General features: G+C 37.3%; 1 protein-coding gene across 2 annotated transcripts in view; it reads left to right on the top strand.

Annotated features, from left to right (window-relative positions):
- FERMT2 (fermitin family member 2) overlaps nucleotides 1-20871 on the top strand; it is a 90203-nt gene that overhangs the window by 44504 nt on the left and 24828 nt on the right. For both annotated transcript variants that reach the window (XM_029237677.1, XM_029237676.1), the window contains exon 4: nucleotides 17501-17635. In XM_029237677.1, the coding sequence (XP_029093510.1) occupies nucleotides 17501-17635 (135 nt within the window). The remainder of the gene's footprint in view (nucleotides 1-17500; nucleotides 17636-20871) is intronic.

Below are 20871 nucleotides of genomic sequence, written 5' to 3'. Positions count from 1 at the left end.
TAAGCAGAAAGTACAGAGTGTTCCCATTTACCCTCATTCCCACACATACAACCTCCCCACTATCAAGACCCCACACCAGACTGGGACATTTGTTGTAATGATAAACCTTCATTGATACATCATTATCATCCAGACTCCATGGTTTACATTAGCGTTACTCTTGGTGTTGTACAGTCTGCAGCTTTGGACAAATGTATAATGACATATCCATCATTGTAATATCATACAGAATGGTTTCACTGCCCTGAAAATCTGTACTCTGCCTTTTCATCCCTCCCCTACCAACCCCTGGCAATTGTTAATCTGTTTACTGTCTCCATAGTTTTGCCTTTTACAGAATGTCATACAATTGGAATCATACAATATGTAGCTTTTCAGATTGGTGTCTTTTGCTTAGTAATGTACATTTAAGTTTCCTTCATGTCTTTTCGTAGCTTGGTGACTCATTTTTTTAAGCGCTAAATAATACCCCATTGTCTGGATGTGCCACAGTTTATTTTCCACACCTAATGACAGATATCTTAGTTATTTCCAAGTTTTGCAATTATAAATAAAGCTGCTGTAAACATTCATGTACCGGTTTTTTTTTTGTGAACATGTGTTTTTTACTCCTTTGGGTAAATACTAAGGAGTATGATTGTTGGATCATATGGTAAGAATATGCTTAGTTTTGTAGGAAACCGCTAAATTGTCTTCCAGAGTAGCTATACCATTTTGCATTCACATTCAGCAGTGAATGAGAATTCCTGTTGCTCTTGAATTCTCACCAGCATTTGGTGTTGTCAGTGTTCTGGATTGTGGCCATTCTTACAGATGTATAGTGGTATATCATTGTTTTAATTTTGCATTTCCGTGATGTGGAACATCTTTTCATACGCTCATTTGCCATCTGTACATCTTCTTTGGTGAGGTATCTGTTAAAGTCTGTGGCCTATTTTTCAGTCAAGTTTTTGTTTTTTTACTGTTGAGTTTTAATAGTTCTTTGTATATTTTGGGTAACAGTCCTTTATCAGATATGTCTTGCAAATATTTTATCCCAGTCAGTGGCTTATCTTTTCATTATCTTTGGCAGTTTCTTTCACAGAGCAGAAATTTTTAATTTTTATAAAGTCTGGCTTATCAGTTATTTCTTTCATGGATCATGCCTTTGTTATCATATCTAAAAAGTCATCACCAAACCCATCTAGAGTTTTTTCTATGTTATCTTTTAAGGCTTTTACAGTTTACATTTAGGTCTGTGATCCATTTTGAGTTCATTTTTGTGAAGGGTGTGTGGTCTGGGTCTAGATTCATTTTTTTGCATGTGGATGTCCAGTTGTTATAGCACTGTTTATTGAAAAGTTATCTTTTCTCCATCGTGTTGCCTTTGCTGCTTTGTCAAAGACCAGTTGACTATATTTATATAGGTCGCTTGCTGGGCTCTATATTCTTTTTCATTGATCTGTTTGCTGTCCTTTTGCCAATACCACCTTGTCTTGATTACTGGAGCTTTTTACAGTAAGGATTGAAGTCAGGTAGCACCAATCCTCCAAATTTGCTCTTCTCCTTCAATATTGTGTTGGGTATCCTGGGTCTCTTGCCTTTCCATATAAACTTTAGAATTAGTTTGTCAGTATCCGTAAAATAACTTGCTGAGATTTTGTTTGGGATTGCATTGAATCTATAGATCAAGCTGAGAAGAACTGACATCTTGACAGATCAAGTCTTCCTGACCATGAACATGGAATGTCTCTCCCCTTATTTCTTTCTTTAATTTCTTTCATCACAGTTTTGTAGTTCTCCTTATATAGATCCTGTGCATATTTTGTCATATTTATATGTAAGTATTTTATTTTTTGGTGCTAATGTAAATAGTATTGCGTTTTACATTTCAAATTCCACATGCTCACTGCTGGAAAGCAATTTACTTTTTTTTTTGCGGTACGCGGGCCTCTCACTGTTGTGGCCTCTCCCATTGCGGAGCACAGGCTCTGGACGCGCAGGCTCAGCGGCCATGGCTCACGGGCCCAGCCGCTCCGCGGCATGTGGGATCTTCCCGGACTGGGGCATGAACCTGTGTCCCCTGCATTGACAGGCGGACTCTCAACCACTGTGCCACCAGGGAAGCCCACAATTTACTTTTGTACATTAACCTTGTGTCCTTTACCTTGCTATAATTGTTTATTTGTTTCTGGAGTTTTTGTCACTTCTTTTAGATTTTCTGTAGAGATGATCATGTTATCTGTGAACAAAGACAGATTTCTTCCTTCCCAATCTGTACACTTTTTATTTCCTTTTCTTGTCTTATTGCATAAGCTAGGGCTTCCAGTACAATATTGAAAAGCAGTGTTATGAGAGGACATCCTTGCCTTGTTCCTGTTTTAGTGGGAAAGCTTCTAGTTTCTCATCATTACGTATGTTGTTAGCTGAAGGTTTTTTGTAGATACTCTTTATCAAGTTGAGGAAGTGTTCCCCAGCCACGGATTGAACTTGGACCGCAGCAGTGAAAGCGCTGAACCCTAACCACTAGACCACCAGGGAGATCATAACAAGCCACACAGCACAGCCAAAAAGAAAAAACTTGAGGAAGTGTTCCCCTCTATTTTAGTTTACTGTGTTTTATCATGAATAAGTGTTGGATTTTGTCATGCTTTTTTTTTTTTAACGCCTATTGATATGGTCATGTGATTTTTCCTCTTCAGCCTTTTGATGTGATGGGTTATATTGATTTTTGGATGTTGAACCAGCCTTGCATACTTGGCATAAATCCCACTTGGTCATGGTGTATAATTCTATTTATACATTGTTGGATTCGATTTGCTAATAGTTTATTAAAGATTTTGCATTTATGTTCATTAGAGATATTGGTCTGTAGTTTTCTTTTCTTGCAATGGCTTTGTTTGATTTTAGTATTAGAGTAATGCTGGCTTCATAGAATGAATTAGGAAATATTTCCTCTGCTTCTATCTTCTGAAAGAGATTATAGAGAATTAGTATAATTTCTTCCTCAGATGTCAAGAAAAAAGCTCCTTGACATGGGTTTTGGCAATGACTTTCTGGATATAACACCTAAAGCACAAGCAAAAATAAACAAGTAGAATTACATCAAACAAAAAAATTTTCTGCATGGCCAAAGAAATGACCAACAAAATGAAAAACAACCAGTGGAATGGGAAAAATTATCTGCAATCCATATATCTGATGAGTTAATACCCAAAATATATAAAGAGCTCATATAGCTTAATAGCAAAAAATCCCCAAATAATCCACTTTTAAAACTGGGCAAAGGACCTGAACAGACATTTTTCCAAACATGTTCAAAAGGTACATGGAAATGTGCTTAACATCACTAATCATTAGGGAAATACAAATTGAAACCACAATGAGATATATCTCACACTTGTTAGAATGGTTATCAAAAAGACAAGTGATAAATGCTGGCAAGGATGTGGAGAAAAGGGAACCCTTGTGCACTGTTGGTGGGATTGTAAATTGATGTAGCCACTATGGAAAACTGTATGGAGGTTCCTCAAAAAACTAAAAGTAAGACTACCATATGATCCAGCAGTTTTACTTCTGGGAATATATCCACAGGAAATGAAAGCACTGTGTCGGAGAGATAGCTGCACCTCCATGTTTGTAGCAGCATTATTTATAATAGCCAAGACATGGAAACAACCTAAGGGGAGGAATTGGATTAAGGTAGTCAGAAGGTACAAACTTCCAGTTACAAGATAAGTAAGTACTGGGGATGTGGTATATAGCACGATGACTAGAGTTAACACTACTGTATGGTTTATTTGGAAGTTGTTAAGAGAGTAGATCATAAGAGTTCTTACCATAAGGAAAATAAACTTTCTTTGGGTATCTGTATGAGATAATGGATGTTAACTAAATTTACTGTGGTAATATTATGTAAGTCAAGTCATTGCGCTGTGCACCTTAAACTTACACAGTGTTGCATGTCAGTTATACCTCAGTAAAACTAGAAAAAATGTTTGGTAGAATTCACCAGTGAACCTGTCTGGCCCTAGTGCTTTCTGTTTTGGAAGGTTATTAGTTACTGATTCAATTTCTTTAATAGGTATAGACTTATTCAGATTGTCTATTTCTTGTGTGAGTTTTGGCAGACTGCTAAGTTTTTTATTTGGTAAAAAGTATCTTGATTTTTCTTATAACATAACTCTTAAGAAGATGCTTCTGTGTAATGATTAAATGAGGTTTTTAGTTACATTTTCCTTTCCTTTTTGAAAGAAACACTGCTGGCAAAGCATGCTAAGTTCTTTTATGTAAGGTGGGTTCTGACATGCAAGCTTTACAAATGACGAGCCTTTTTAAGAGTAAATGGAAAGTTCATTTGTATCACTTTTTTAGATTCTACATATAAATGGTATCATATGATATTTATCTTTCTCTGTCTGACTTCATTTCCTATGATAATCTCTAGGTCCATCTGTTACTGCTAATGGCATTATTTCATTCTTTTTTTATGGCTGAGTAATATTCCATTACATACACACACGTACACTCACACACCCCACATCTTCTTTACCCATTCATCTGTCAATGGACATTTAGGTTGCTTCCATTAGATTATTTATTTTATTTTTTTCCAGTGGTTTAGATGTAGGAATAGAAATTCACTATTTTTATTACCTTTCAAAACAAAATTGAATATGTTGAAGCCATAGGACTTTATAGACATTGCCTTTTAAAGGAAACTTCATCCAGGACAGTTAATTTAGATACTTCAGAGAGGAAATGCTAGGAAGTTGGAAAAAAGATATCAGAGAATTCAGTGATTATGGGAAAACAATTAGGTTTCTAAGTGTAATATTGCTTTACAGTGATAATATCAAATTGGCATGCAACATAGTTGATAGACCATTTACTTTTTTTTTTTTTTTTTTTTTTTTGCGGTACTCAGGCCTCTCACTGTTGTGGCCACTCCCGTTGCGGAGCACAGGCTCCGGACGCGCAGGCTTAGTGGCCATGGCTCACGGGCCCAGCTGCTCCGCGGCATGTGGGATCTTCCCGGACTGGGGCACGAACCCGCGTCCCCTGCATTGACAGGCGGACTCTCAACCACTGCGCCACCAGGGAAGCCCAGACCATTTACTTTTAATGTGATTATCAGTGTCGTTGAGTTTAAATCTGTCACCTTGGTATTTGTTTTTTATATGGTATTTATTTTAAGGTTTCTATGTGCTCTGTTTTTTTTCTTTTCCCTCTTTTCTTTTAAATTGAGGGGGGTTTGTTTGTTACAGTTACGTTTATTGTCACCTGTGACTTACTAGCTATTACCACTTTTGTCTTTTTAGTGGTTGTTCTGGGGTTACAGTGTATGACGTTAACTTTATTCACATTCTGTGTTCAAATAGTATACCATTTCACACATAGTATAATAATCTTAAAACAGTATAGTTCCATTTCCCCTTTCCTGTTCTTTGTGCTATTGTCATATGTGTTACTTTCAAATATGCTAAAACTCAACGTTATTTTCCCCTAAAACAATAATTGTCTTTTTAAATATTAAAAAATAAGAAAAATGGTCTTTTATAATTGCCCACGCATTTATCATTTTTCACTGCTCTTTGTAAGAATACTTTCCATGTGATACCCTTTTTCTTCTATCTGAGGAACTTCATATGACCTTTTTATAGTGCAGGTCTGCTGGTGATAATTTTTTTTTTTTTTTTTTTTTTTACCTTTTGTCTACAAAAATCTTGCCTTCATTTTTGAAAGATATTGCAGCTATGTGAAGAATTCTAGATTTTTCCTCTTTTCAGTAATTTTCAGATGTCTTTCTCTTGTCTTCTGGTTTGCATAATTTCAGAAAAGTCCGTTATGGCTCTTCTATTTTTTCCCCTCTGAATGTTTTCTCTGTTAACCTTGGTTCTTCTGTTTTTTCCCCTCTGAATGTTTTCTCTGTTAACCTTTTAAGAATTTATCTTTATCCCGGTTTTCAGCATTTAATTCTGATGTGTCCTGGCATAGTTTTCTTTAGGTTTATTCTGTTCTAGGGTCATGGTGTTTCTTAGATTTGTGGGTTTACGGTTTTCGTCAGATTTGTGTAATTTTCAACCACTAGTTCTTCAAATAATTTTTGGTGTCCCTTCCCAGAGCTATCCTTTGTTGGGCTTGTTTCATATATGTTAGAGCCACAGTTATTCTTCCATAGATCACTGATGCTCTCTTCCTTTTTTCGGTCTTTATTCTCTATGTTTCATCTTGGATAGTGTCCATTGTTGTCTTGAAGTTCATTGGTCTTCTGCTGATCTGCTGTTAATCCCATCCAGTGTTCATTTCAGATGTATTTTTCATCACTAGAAGTTTGATTTTGGACTTTTAAAAAATACATAAATCTTCAGTTTTTTCTTCCTTATTTTTATCTTTTTCTCTCCTTTCTTAAACATATGGAGTGTATTTATAATAGATATTTTAATATCTTTGATTACTGATTCTATCATTGTAGTTATTTCTGCTTCTGCTACTTTTTCCCCCCTTTTACTCCTGGTAATGGGTTGCTTCTTTTATGTCTGGTAATTTCTGATTGAATGCTAGAGTCTGTTAATTTTTCATTGTTGGTGGCTGGATTTCTTTTTGTATTCCTTAAAGTAGCGTTGGCTGGGACTTGCCTGGTGGCACAGTGGTTAAGAATCCACCTGCCAGTGCAGGGGAGTCGGGTTTGAGCCCTGGTCCGGGAAGGACCCACATGGCTGCGGAGCAGCTAAGCCCGTGCTCCACAACTACTGAGCCTGTGCTCTAGAGCCTGCGAGCCACAGCTACTGAGCCCACTTGTCACAACTACTGAAGGCTGCGTGCCTAGAGCCTGTGCTTCACAACAAGAGAAGCCACCACAGTGAGAAGCCCGCGCATCGCAGTGAAGAGTAGCTCCCGCTTGCCACAAATAGAGAAAGACCGTGCACAGCAACGAAGACCCAACACAGCCAAAAATAAATAAATAAATTAAAAAAGTAGCATTGGCTTTTTTTCTGTCAAATTTTTCAGTCATATTACTTGGAATCAGTTGGATCCTTTTGACACTTGCTTTTAAGCTCTGTTAGGGCAGGTCCAGAGCCACCATTAGTCCAGGGCTAATTTCCTTCTGGGGATTCTTCTCAATACCCTGTGTATTAGGAAGACTTTCCCCTCACAAATGCACAGATCAGTATTCACCCAGATCCCAGCGGATAACTACAGATCTCCAGATCTCTCTGTGGAGCTCTCTTCTCTCTGGTACTCTGACCCACAAATTTTAGCCATCTTGCCCTCCCTGGATTCCACCTCAGATCTCTCAACTCAGCGAGACCTGACTCTGTTTGCCCCCTCCCCACCCCGAACTACTTCTAGGCAGTAAGCTGGTACAAAGAGCTCATTCTGGTTTTTTTCTCTTCTCTCCTGTGCTCCTTGTTGTCTAATACCTGAAAAAGTTTCTTTTCCTTTCGTATTGTTTAAATAAAGCAGGAGGGTAAATCAAATTCTTGTTGCTCCGTCTTAGTTGAGACCATTCTTAACTCATCCTTGATTTTCTTCTAGCCATGTACCTTTTTTAGAAAGCCATCATTTGCTCATTGAAGCATTATTTATAATAACAAAACCATTTCTTTCACAGAAATTTCAAATTGAACATGTTCAAAACTGAGCTCATGGTATTCCTTTCCAAATCTCTGTGTTCTGCCCTTCCCACTCTGCCCCTCAGAAGTCTCCATAGCAGTAAAAGCACCATCCCAGATATATGTCAGAAACTTGGGAGTGATCCTTAGTACCACTCTCTTCCTTATACACATTTCATCCATCACCCAGAAGTGTTAATTTTGCCTCCAAGATATATCTTGAATCTTTCCACATCTTTCCATCTCTACCATCCTTACTGCTCTCATAGGCCACACCACCACCATCTCTCTTCTGGAATGTTCCAGCAGCCTCCTAAGTGGTCTGCTTTATCCATCCTTGTTCCTTCCAATTCATTCTTTACACAATAAGCAGAAAGATTTTGAAATTATTTTTTTAATAAAAGCCATAGATAACAGAGTTAAAGCTAAAAAAGCATATAACATAAAATGACTTTTCTGTCCTATTTCTCCCCAACCCCAAGCACATTCCCTACCACTTTCTACTTTTTTACTGTTTCTTTTAGTTCCGTAATTTAGATAAAGTGCTTATGCTGTTCTTTTTTTTTCTTGCGGTACGCGGGCCTCTCACTATTGTGGCCTCTCCCTTTGCGGAGCACAGGCTCCGGACGCGCAGGCTCAGCGGCCGTGGCTCACAGGCCCAGCCACTCCGTGGCATGTGGGATCTTCCTGGACCAGGGCACGAACCCGCGTCCCCTGCATCAGCAGGCAGACTCTCAACCACTGTGCCACCAGGGAAGCCCTGTTATTTCTTGATTTATCCATTTTAGATACCTGCTCACTTCTTTTTTCTCAACTTTTTCTTTCTCACTTTATTATAACTATTATAATTTTTTATTAAATCAGTACCATTGTTTGCATTATTTTAACAAGGTGAGTATTTTTACTTGCTGAACCAAAGTGTATACTTTTACCTTTTCTAACTTATATGCCTTTTTGTTTATCATTTACTTAGTTTTGAAACTTCTCTGTTGTTGATTCTTCTACATTCTAGATTCTCTATAATTTTGATGATCAAATACATTATCTGATAATAATCTCCTCCCTCCCTCCTTTTTTTTCTTCCTAAACACACTGTGAAGTCCCTCCATCCTCCTGCTCCAATCTGGAGTAGATGGCTTCTAGGTCAAGTTGTACAGTTACAGCCCCAGAACTTCCCTCCACCATTGTCCAGGGAAAGTGTCTTCTCTCTCATACTTGATCCTTGCATTTTCCTCAGTGTTGATTTGCTATTTTATTTTGATGGACTATATCCTCCATCATCAAAGGTAGATGGGATGTAAATTTTTGAGGTGTCATATTTGAAATGTCTTTATTTTGTCCTTTGATAGGAATTGTTGGGTTGAAAATTAATTTCCCTCAGAATTGGGAATTCATTGTTCAGTTGTTTTAGCTTCCAATATTGCTATTTATAGTCCTGATAGTGTTCTTAATTTTTATCCTTTCTTTGTAGACTGCTTTTTCTCTCTGGCATGTTTTAGGATTTTTTCCCTGCCATTTTGAAATTTCATAGTAATGTGCCCTAATTCCTCCCCTGTGTTTGTTTTCTTCTTTTTGTTGCTAGTAATTAGTCTGATATTAGTTCTTGGATTGATCCTCTTACCTGACTTTATATTTTGTCTGTTGCTTTTTTATTGTGGCTCTCAAATTTTATTTTTCAGTGTTTTATATTTCTATCTGGATCTTTATTACCCAGATATTCATGAATACATTTAAGAGTTGTAGACTTTATATAAGTTAAACCTTAACAAAATAGTTAAGTGGTGGCGCAGTGGTTGAGAGTCGGCCTGCCGATGCAGGGGACACGGGTTCGTGCCCCGGTCCGGGAAGATCCCACATGCCGCGGAGCGTCTGGGCCCGTGAGCCATGGCTGCTGAGCCTGTGCGTCCGGAGCCTGTGCTCTGCAACAGGAGAGGCCACAACAGTGAGAGGCCCGCATACCACAAAAAAAAAAAAAATCTTTTTAAAAATGGAAAGGACCCTTCCTCCCCCTTGTTAATATCCAAGAGCCCCTTCTTATCTCTGTTTTCTTTTTAATTAAAAATAATAATTCTTTTTTTTTTTTTTAATTTTTGGCCACGTTGGGTCTTTGTTGCTGCGTGTGCAGGCTTTAGTTGCGGCGAGCAGGGGCTACTCTTCATTGCAGTACGTGGGCTTCTCACTGTGGTGGCTTCTCTTGTTGCGGAGCACAGTCTGTAGGGTGCAAGCTCAGTAGTTGTGGCGCACAGGCTTAGTTGCTTCGCGGCATGTGGAATCCTCCCAGACCAGGGCTCGAACCCGTGTCCCCTGATTTGGCAGGTGGATTCTTAATCACTGCACCACCAGGGAAGTCCCTCTGGTTATTTTTTAACATCCTATCCATCTTTCACGGATGCCATTGTCTTATCTTTGAGATTTGTAATTAAGAGGTTTATGTTTTATTCTATTCTGTTCTTTGCATTATTTCTGTTTCCCTAAGTTGTTCTTTTTCATTTCATTTGCTCTCTTTCACATTGGAAGGTCTGTGAGTTTTCCATTGCTGCCATACACTTAGCAGCCTAAAACACACATTTATTATCTCACAGTTTCTGTGTGAAAAGTCTGGGCACAGCATGGCTCAGCTGGATCCTCTGCTTAGAATTTTATAAGGCCAAAATTAAGGTGTCAGCAGGGCTCTGTTCCTTCCTGAAGGCCCTGAGAAAGAATTCTGCATGGTAGAATTGGGTTCCCTGTGGCTCTAGGACTGACGCTCCCCTTGGCTTGTCTGCTAGCTTCCACAGGCCTTCTGAATTCTTTGACTTGTGGTCTCTTCGTTTGTCAAAGCCAGCAACAGCAAGTCCAGCTCTTCTTACTCCTCAAATCTATATGACCTCTCCTCTGCTTCCCTCTTCTGCCTTTCTCTTCTGTTAGGCAGGCTTCCTGTGATTGCACTGGACCCACTGAGAGAATTCAGGATAATCTCCCTAAAATCAGTTGATCAGTAACCTAAATTCCATTTGCAAAGTCTCTTCACAGTAGTCCCTAGATTAGCGTATGATTGTATAACCAGGGACAGGAATTTTAAGGAGATATCTCTAGAATTCTGCCTACCACAGAGTCCTTTCTATAATGTCTATCAGTCATTGATTGTCCATTCTAATTGTCCATTCATACATATACCTAATAGGAAACTCTAGTTGAACGGGGTTTAGCTTGTCACCCTTTTGCAGGGTATTTAGACATTGAGCACACTTTTTCAAATGTCAGTATCTAAAAGATCTCTTTCCTAGGGCTTTTCAGATTTTCCTGTAAGGAATCCTAGAGGGTGCATATCTAAGGGGTAGGTGTAATCCGATGTGGGGCAGGATTCATTTTTCTTGTCTCTCTGTTTTCAGTACATGAACATGCTTGATGTTTGGCACAAGTGAGTCAGTGTGTTTCCCATTGGTACTTCCTGCAAACACCTTGATTTTCTATTTGTCCACTTTGCTAAGTCATTTGCTTCTTTCCCATCTGGCTTTTGTCTCAGCATTCTTCTGATGTTGCTTATCTGATGTTTTTCTCCTATTATTTTTGTCCTTTTAGGTTCATGTTTTATTTCTTTACATTTTGGTATGATTTTTGGAAAGGAGTGAAAGTAAATGCACAAACTCAACATACATGTTTAACTGGAAACGCTCCAGAAAATTTTATTTTTAAACTAAAATGACTATTATTTTACCTGAGAACCCTTCTCTGCTCCTTAGTTTCCCACTTCCTCAGCCCCATAGTTTTGGAAATATATATATGTACTACATATAATTACATAATTATATAATTTATTTAGTCTGTCTTCCACTAGATTTGTATTCTACTTGATAACATTATGTTGATTTTGAACGTTAAATTTTATTGCTATGTAGTTTATCCTTTTGTTATAAATAGATCCTGGATCATTGCTTTGTGTAGTGACTCATAATGCTAGTATATCTTTATTATTGAACTATAATTTAGCACAAAGGAAAGATAGCACTGTATTTTGGTGTGCCTATTTTAAAGTTTTTATAACTCATAGTCCTCTAGGTGTGTTTTATTTTAGTATAAACCTTGTTTAATTACTTATGCTCCTCCCCAAGTCCAGTCTTACACATGTGATTCAGATTCCTAAATTCAGTAGTTTAATTTCTCCTTGATATAAGACACAGTAAATAATAAGTCCTAAATTCCTGTATCAATGAAATAGTATTTTATATGGATTTACTTCACTTTTTCTGTTATTGTTGTAATGAAGTGAAAACCACTTATTCACAGACTTCATGTGTAGCCAATGGCTACGTTGCTCCAATTAGAGAAATAAGATGTAGTCCTTCTCCCTCCTCCCCTTTCCCTAAGCTACTAGTTCTCAAGGAAAAGTTGGAATCAAAATTACTGATAGCGCTTTCTTTAAAATAGAGATGTAATTGACATATAACATTATATTAGTTTCAGGTGTACAAAATAATGATTCAGTATTTGTATATATTGTGACATGATCACCACAGTAAGTTTCGTTAACATCCATCACTAGAACTTTCATAAAACAAGCTGTTGGAACCCCTGAGTCACTAAGAGTATTATCTGGGGGTGTGGCGTAAGCATATATTTTTAATATAATTATTTTTACATCACAGGCAATTCTCACGGGCACATACAAGTTAGGAGCTGCTTCATCTGCCTATGACTGACCAAAAAGCTAGTTAACAATACTGATTTTTCTAATAATAGTTGGCTTGCGAGCTGACAGGAAATGATCTAGGAACAAAAATCTCAAAGGATGAATCATGTAGTGCAGTGTTTCTCAAGCAGAAAGGACATACCAGAAACATTTAGGAGGCTTTTTCCAATTATACATGCTTGCTTTCCCCTCTCCCGCTAAACTTGTTAATGGCAAATTGTGATAGAAGCGTGTCATATCTCTCAGGCGTGATTAGTTTTATGTCCCTACATACTTTTTAGATTTTTCACCCTGTACCAGTTTATGATTTACTTTGGGGAAATGAATGGGTGGAGAGAGAGATTACCACCCTGCCCACACTTAATACCGAAGCAGAGGGGACAAATGATTATTCAGAAGCTAGGAATTTTCTAAAGCCTTTATTTTCTCCCAACATGGCAGTGATAGCAAAGCTGAGGGTACACTGAGAATTGAAAGTACAACCCGTAAATCATTAGGTCTCTTAGCATGTTAAATCTTGTTTCTTTTAAAAGTAGTCTAGGGAATGATGATTCACTTCTGCTAATTAGATAAATATGGCTCAAAAGACATGCTTGAAATACCTTCTGAGTTTCTGAATCTACCTAATGATAGAAACTAGCGCTACTGATTCAAACCCCAAAAGTTACTTTTGAGGGTAAATGGGTTAACTTTGTTACCGACTTGTGCCCTTGGACTCTTTAATCAATAGAAATCAATAAAAGGCCAGACAAGGAATTCAGCAAGGCTTTACTGGGGCTTGTGCTGCAGCACAAGAGAGCAGAAACAAGCAACAGTTCCCCTTCCTGGCTCTCTGAGGAGGGCGGGCTGGTCCCTTAAATGGGGTGAGGGTGGGGGCAGGTTGGTGGGCTGTGCTGGAGCCATGGCTTAGATGGTCTGCCCACCCCTTGGTGCTGTGTGTAGGGATCATGCTCAGTACCCTAGTTTTGCTTCCCAACACCTCCAGAATGGCAGTTGGTTTGTGGCCTTTTTGTATCTTATTGTTCATAATTGCCCTAACTGCACATGCATGCAGCTATTTTTAGTCCCTTATAGTTTCTATGTATTCTGTTGCTTCAGCCGACATTTGTCCAGGTGCAAGCACTCTGGTAAAGGGTACCAGGTCCCAGCCTATCTCAACTTGAATATACAAGACCGAAGAAAATCTGTGATTTTTAATTTTGTAACTTTATTTATTCATGCATGCATGCAGCGCTAGTCTTAGTTGCGGCATGAGGGATCTTTAGTTGCGACATGCAGACTCTTAGTTGTGGCATGCATGCAGGATCTAGTTCCCGGATCAGGGATCAAACCTGGGCCCCCTGCATTGGGAGCGGGGAGTCTTACCCACTGGACCACCAGGGAAGTCCCATAATTTTGTAACTTTAGCTAAAGAATATGCTGTCCTATTTTTAACTTGGAAAAGACATGCCAGGGAAGCTTTTAAGAAAGTGACAGAATTTAAGAATTTATTTTTATCGTGATTTCTGCTGTTTAGTACCTAAGACGTACTTAGCCCAAATTTATTAATTTATTAATAAGTAAGGAGCAGTTACGTTCACCTATTCTCTGCTAAAGTATTTGTTGAGGACAATTTTACTGCTCATTCCATTTTCATGTTTCAGAATAATATTCCCCCCAAAACTGCATGTAAAATACAGAACAAGGGACTTGCCTGGTGGTCCAGTGAGTAAGACTCTGTGGTCCCAATGCACGGGGCCCGGGTTCGATCCCTGGTCGGGAAACTAGATCCCACATGCATGCTGCAACTAAGAGTCCACATGCTGCAACTAAAGATCCCTCATGCTGAAACGAAGATCCCGTGTGCCACAACTAAGACCCGGTGCAGCCTAAATAAATAAATTAATATTAAAAAAATAAGACTCAACTTATAAAAAAAAATATACAGAACAAAACAAAAACCTAATGTGTACCAGAGTGTTCCTAATAGTAAAAATCAAATAACCAACAGAGAAACAAAAAATCCATATAGTTATTAAAAGATTTATTTGAATTTCTTTTTTAAACATGGTACAAGATATATATAAAATAAAATTAAAAAGAAAGTTCAGTGTGGTTTTCAGTGATTGCTACCATGTTAATCTTTATATGCAATTTAACTTTGAAGAAATCTAATAGAAAAATGAGTGAAGGAAGGAAATAATATAAATGGCTAAAAACCCATGAGGAAGTGTACAACATCAGTATTAATCAAAGAAATGTAAATTAAAACAAGGAGATAAACATACTGTTTTAAAAGTAAAGCCTTAAAAAATAACACAAGTGCCCATCTTCCTCCATTTTTGCCTTAAAATTATTATAACCTTTGATCCAGTAATTCTATTCCAGTGAATTTCTAAAGAAATAAAATGTGGAAAAATATGTATATAGATAGATGTTTGTAGAACCATTATTTATAATGGGCACAGTATTAGAAGAGTGGTTAAATTATGTTATATTAATACAATTTTATACATCTATTAAAATGATCACTGATTCACATAGTCATATTCCATTTTTCAAGAACAGATTTTACATGTCTTATACTTTTTCATAATTTCCAAATTTATACCATAATTGTATACTTTTTAAAATTAGGAAAAATCCATTAATACTTACAAAGTACTTGTCAGGCCCTGTGCAAGAAACTTTACCCATATTAATCATTGAATTTTCACAAAAAACCTCCTGCGGTAGTATTAGTCTCATTTTACAGCTGAGGAAACTTGGATGCTGGCAGGCTAATAAGTAGCTTGCGCAAGTCATACAGCTCGTAAATAGTGGAGCTGAGATCCAGGTAGTTTGGCCGTGTGCCTCTGCCTCAAATTGTGCCCCATCAGCGCTGCAGCAGGCGTGGTCCGCCCTAGTTTGAGTTCCCCTACTGATAAAAAGCTTCCTGAATTTGTGACGCTGGATTGAATCTAGTGAGTACTGTGGGTTCCTGAAGGTACAAACTACCCCCTGTCGAATTCTGATCCAGTGACTTAGCAGTCTGCATCATTACAAGTTATGCAGCGACTTGGATTTTGTTGTCTGTGACATATGGGGTAGTGTCACCAAACACTGTGAGATACGACCTAGTGCTTCTTTTTTTTGCTGCTTTTTTCTTTTACTGTTTTTCTTTGCTCTCCCTCTCCTTACCCTCTTTATTTTTAAATTAACTTTATTTTGGTATAATTGATGTACAATAAACTGCACCCATTTAAAGTGTACAGTTGGATGAGTTTTGACAGAAGCTTACATCTCTGAAACTACCACAATCAGGATATAGAACATTTCCATTAGCTCTCAAACTCTAGCCTAACAGTCATTGCTCTGCTCTGTCACTATAGATTTGTTATCATTTTCTGGAATATTGTGAATGGAATCATGCAGTATATACCCTTTTCTAATTGGCTTCTTCCACTTAGATAATGATTTTGAGATGCATTCAGGTTATTGCATGTATTAATAGTTTGTTTCTTTTTACTGATGAGTTGTGTTACATTGTAAGACTAGTATTCCGCTGATATGAAAGGATCACATTTTGTTTATCCAGCTGGGTTATTTCCAGTTTTGGCTTTTGTGAGTAAAGCTTACAAATATGCTTTTCATTGTCTTAAGTAAACAACTAGGAGTGGAGTGTCTGAGTTGTATATGTTTAACTTTATAAGGAACTGCCTAAGTGTTTTCAGAAATTCTCATTTCACATTCCCAACAGCTGGTTATGAGAGTTCCAGTTCTTCCACATCCTCACCAACACTGGGTATTATCAGTTTTATTAATGTTGGCCACTCTGATGGGTGTATATGTGTGCTGTGGTTTTAATTTGCACTTCCCTGACCAGTAATGTTGAGCATCTTCGCATATGCTTCTTGTTTATTCTTTGTATTCTTTGGTGAAGTGCTTGTCCAACTCTTTAGCCCACTGGTCTGCTTATTATTGAGTTGTATGGGTTCTTTATGTATTTTGGATACAACTCCTTTGTCAGATATGCATATTTTGTGAATATTTTGTCCCAATACACAGCTTGCCTTTTGTTTTCTTAACAGTCTTTCAAGGAGCAGGGTGGTGGTGGTGGTGTTTTCTTGTAGTAAAGGGCAGTTTTTTTATGGGGGGGTGTGGGTGTCCTGTCTAAGAAATCTTTGTCTACTTAAATTTTCTTTTAGGTCTATGATACATTTAGAATTAATTTTTGCACATTGTGTTAGGTGAGGGCTAACGTTCTTTTAGAAAAATACATGAATCTCTTGTTTAGCACTGTTTATTGAAGAGATTTCCCTTTTCCCTTGAATTGCTGTGACGCCTTTGTCCAAAATAATTGACCGCCTGTATCTGGGTTTGTTTCTGGGTCCTCTCTTGTATTCCATTCATTTATACGTCTTATCATTTAGCCAGTAATTGCACTGTTTTAATTGCTGTAGTTTTATGATGTCTTAAAATCAGGTGGTATAAGTCTTCCAGCTTTATTTTAAATTGCTTTGACTTATAAAATTTATAAGGAAATGAGAACGATTCTACAATCAACTTGTTCAAAAGAGTAAGCTGGAATTTTGATTAGAATTCCATTGAATCTTTAGCTAAGTTTTGGGGGAACTGACTTCTTAACCATTCTTGCAATTTATGAACATGGTATATAATATGTAATGTGATATTTATACTTATTTGGGTCATTTTAATTCTTTTTGTTACTTTCCTGTAACCATTTTGCTTCTCATCAGGTTCTTCACATGAAAACGAATAGAATAAACACAAAAACTTGTAGCCATTTGATATCAAGGTAGAAAAGTTTGAGTCGACTAAAATTTTGAGATTTGGTAATGATGGGAAAATATTTTCTTTACATTTACTTCACATATCTTGTGTTAACTTATGGCATACAGAATGAATGAGGGCTACCATATAATATAAACCTTAATTTCTTACAGTTTTGTATTTAAAAATATGTAAATAAGAGTTCCAGTATTTTCTTTCTGTACCCTAGTAGATTATTATCTTTCCACTTTGAGGTAACTACATTTATTGGATAGTTATGAATTAAGAGTGCTTTGGTATATTGTCTTTAAAAGTGTCATACTCCAACCTTTTGCATAGCATTAGTATCTGGCAAAACACAAACACACACATACACAGAAGGAAATTACAAATTCTTTTCTTGAATGGATTAACAGATTTACCAAGTGTGATGTGTTTAAATTTTCTGTTATGCTAGTAAAATAATGTTATTTTATTTTAACAGATATCAGACACCCTGAAGAGCTTTCTCTATTGAAAAAACCCAGAGATCCAACAAAGAAAAAAAAGAAAAAGCTAGATGACCAGTCTGAAGATGAGGCACTTGAATTAGAGGGGCCTCTTATCACTCCTGGATCTGGTAAGGCTTTGACTAAGCATGGGCTCAGTGTGAGAACCATGGACTGTATGCCTCTGTGTGTGTGTATGTGTTTAATTGAAGTATAGTTGATTTACAATATAGTGTTAGTTTCAGGTGTACAGCACAGTGATTCATTTATACACACATACACGTGTGTGTGTGTGTGTGTAAATCAGAAAAAGAATATGTATATTCTTTTTCGGATTCTTTTCCCTTATAGGTTATTAAAAAATATTGAGTATATACTGTGCTATACAGTAGGTCTCCCTCTGTGTTCTTGATATTGGGATAAATGGACTGTGTAGGCCAGGAGAGTGGTCAAGTTAAAGAACACTCTCCCTCAGCATCTTTTCCCTCAATCTTGAAATCATCACCAGAGTCTGTTATGTGCAGATCGTCATGTCAGGTGGTAGCAGTCGCGTCAATAAAAAGAAAAGCTGGTTCTCTGCTCAGGAAGAGTCAAAAGGAGACAGTACCTTAACTGGCCTCAGTTCTTTGCTTTGTGGAAATGGGACAGTTTTTTTTTTTTAGCATTTAGTTCCATTTTTTGGGTATTTTGTGAAAACCACCAGTATTTAGTTAAGGCATTATTGGTTTTATCAGGTTACTTAAAACTGTCTCTATGCTTTGCATATGCTGGTCTCTTAGTGCCTCTCTTTTCCCTTTAAGGTGTTGCTCCTTTAAGAAGCTTTCTCAGATTTCCTTCTGTTACCTCCCCGACCTGAATTAGGTTATCCTTCTGTCATAAGTCACCAGACTTTTCTGTGTTTGGTATTATACTACATGTTCTCCCCTAATAATCGTGAGCCCCTGCATGAAGAGACTGTTTCTTACCTTTTTGTTACCAGGACCCAACTCAGCATATGGCATGCAATAGGAACGTAGGCAGTGTCTTTTGAGAAGCTAGATGACTAATTAATTAGATTACATGGTTCTTTAGTCCCAGGAAATTAGTTTCCCATGTTTCCATTGGCCACACATTTACAAATCCATTTCTTAGGATAGATCCCAGCAGCAAATAAGTAAACTAATTTTACTATTCAGTTCATTCCTGGTTTTTTAAGTTCTGGGGTGATGATGATGGTAATGAAAGTACACAGTGAACACAGAGGTCATGTATGCCCAGACCTATTTCATACACTTTACTCGTGGAAACTCATTTAATTCTCATTGCAACCCATTGAGGTGGATTATGTTATTACTCACATATAAGGATGAAGATATTATGGCACAGTAAGTTTAGGAATGTCTAAGGTCACATACCTTGTAACTTTTATGTCACTACTCATGTACTGATTACATTTGGGAGATACCAAGAAATAAGACAATCCTTACTCTTAAGTAGTTTATAGGCTCGTTGAAAAGCACAATTACAGGTACTGTATTTAAGGAGGTAATACATCAATGTTAAATGAGTGTGGCAGAAAATAATGTTATAAGAATTCAGAAGACAAAGCAATTCCAAATAGGGTATATTCAGTTTTGGGATTGGGGAGGTAAGTTTGTGAATTAGCTAGGATTCCAGTGGCTAGGATTTTGATGGGAAGAAAAGGCAATCCTGGTAGAAAGAATGATATTAACAAAGAACATCCTGGCAAAAGAAAAGTACAAGACGCGTAAATAAACCATTTGAGCCAATTCATGGGAGAGAGACCTCCAAGGAACTTCTGGATCACACTGGAGGGTATTTAATGTCAGGCTGAGGAATATATAGGCTAGTGCATTGTAGAGTCATTGGTTTCTGAATATGTTACAAAATGAACAAATCGTTATTTTAGAAAGAATATCAGATTTAATTCCAGTAAAATGTGGAGCAGGGAATGAGGGGAAAGAGTAGTGGTAGAAGCCTACAGATTAGGAGGTGAAAGAGAATAAAAGAATGTGTCTGTCATTAGAATAAGGTAAAAAATCTGATTTAGACTTGACTATATAGATGAAGGTATCTGACAGTAGACACAATCCCTGCTTTAAGCTATTTTTTTAGTTTAAATGGAAACTCATTTAATTCTTAAGACAAAGAACTACATAGAAAAGTATATTTATGGGATGATTTTGGAGTGGTTGAAATCAGTCAGGATTGGTCTTAGAATTGCAAGTGAGAGCTTTTATATAGTGCTTTAAGAAAATACAATTTGAAGACAAAAGATAATGAATTAAGACAAGGGAAAGCTCCAAATCTTTTAAGAGTAAGTAACTATGGGTTTCTTTTCTTTCTTGTTTTAAATTGAGGTGTTACATACAGTAAAATGAACAGATTTTAAATTACAGATGAATATTTGAAGATGTATATACCTTGTAACCACCCAGAACTTGATGTAGCATATAACATGATACCGACACCCCAAAAGGCCTCTCGCATGCCTTTTCCCAAATAGCCACTGTTTGCCTCTCTCATCACAGAATAGTGTTACCAGTTCTTAAACCTCATGTGAATGGAATCATACACTATGTGTGCTCTCTTGTGTCTGTGAAGTGACTGTGTTTTCAGTGAAATAATTTAAAAAAAAAAAAAGGTTTTATTTGTCTACACCCAAGCAGTTTAATTAAAAACATTTCTACACTCAAGCAGTTTAATAAACATTTGGGCTTCCCTGGTAGCGCAGTGGTTAAGAATCCGCCTGCCAATGCAGGAGACCCGGGTTCAAGCCCTGGTCCGGGAAGATCCCGCATGCCGCGGAGCAACTAAGCTCGTACGCCACAACTACTGAGCCTGTGCTCTAGAGCCTGCAAGCCACAACTACTGAGCCTGTGTGCCACAACTACTGAAGCCCATGTGCCTAGAGCCCGTGCTCCGCAACAAGAGAAGCCACTGCAATGAGAAGCCTGCGCACGTTAACTAAGAGTAGCCCCCACTTGCTGCAACTAGAGAAAGCCTGCGTGCAGCAGTGAAGACCCAATGCAGCCAAAAAAAAAAAAAGTTAAATAAATTAAAAAAAAAAATTGAGCTGATGTGAAATCCTAAGAAAGTACACAAAGATAGTGACATGTAGAAGACTGATTATCTGTAGAGAAGAAGTCCCATATACACATGAAAAGTAACGTGATTAATTTTTTTTAAAATTTATTTATTTAATTTATTGTTTATTTAATTTATTGTACAAGTTGCCAGTACCTTTTCTGTATGTTTTATATCTACTTGCATGTCTAGTTTTGTTTTTATAACATTAATGAGAGACATATATATTATATATTTGTTCTGCAGTATGAGTTTTTTTCATTGACCAGTATGTTTTGGT

Source organism: Monodon monoceros, unplaced genomic scaffold, assembly GCF_005190385.1.
Source record: "Monodon monoceros isolate NGI ecotype Baffin Bay Population unplaced genomic scaffold, NGI_Narwhal_1 Super_Scaffold_21, whole genome shotgun sequence".
NCBI classification, from domain to species: Eukaryota; Metazoa; Chordata; class Mammalia; order Artiodactyla; family Monodontidae; genus Monodon; species Monodon monoceros.
The sequence above is the reverse complement of the archived record's forward strand: the minus strand, read 5'-3'. Positions and strand labels throughout refer to the sequence as shown.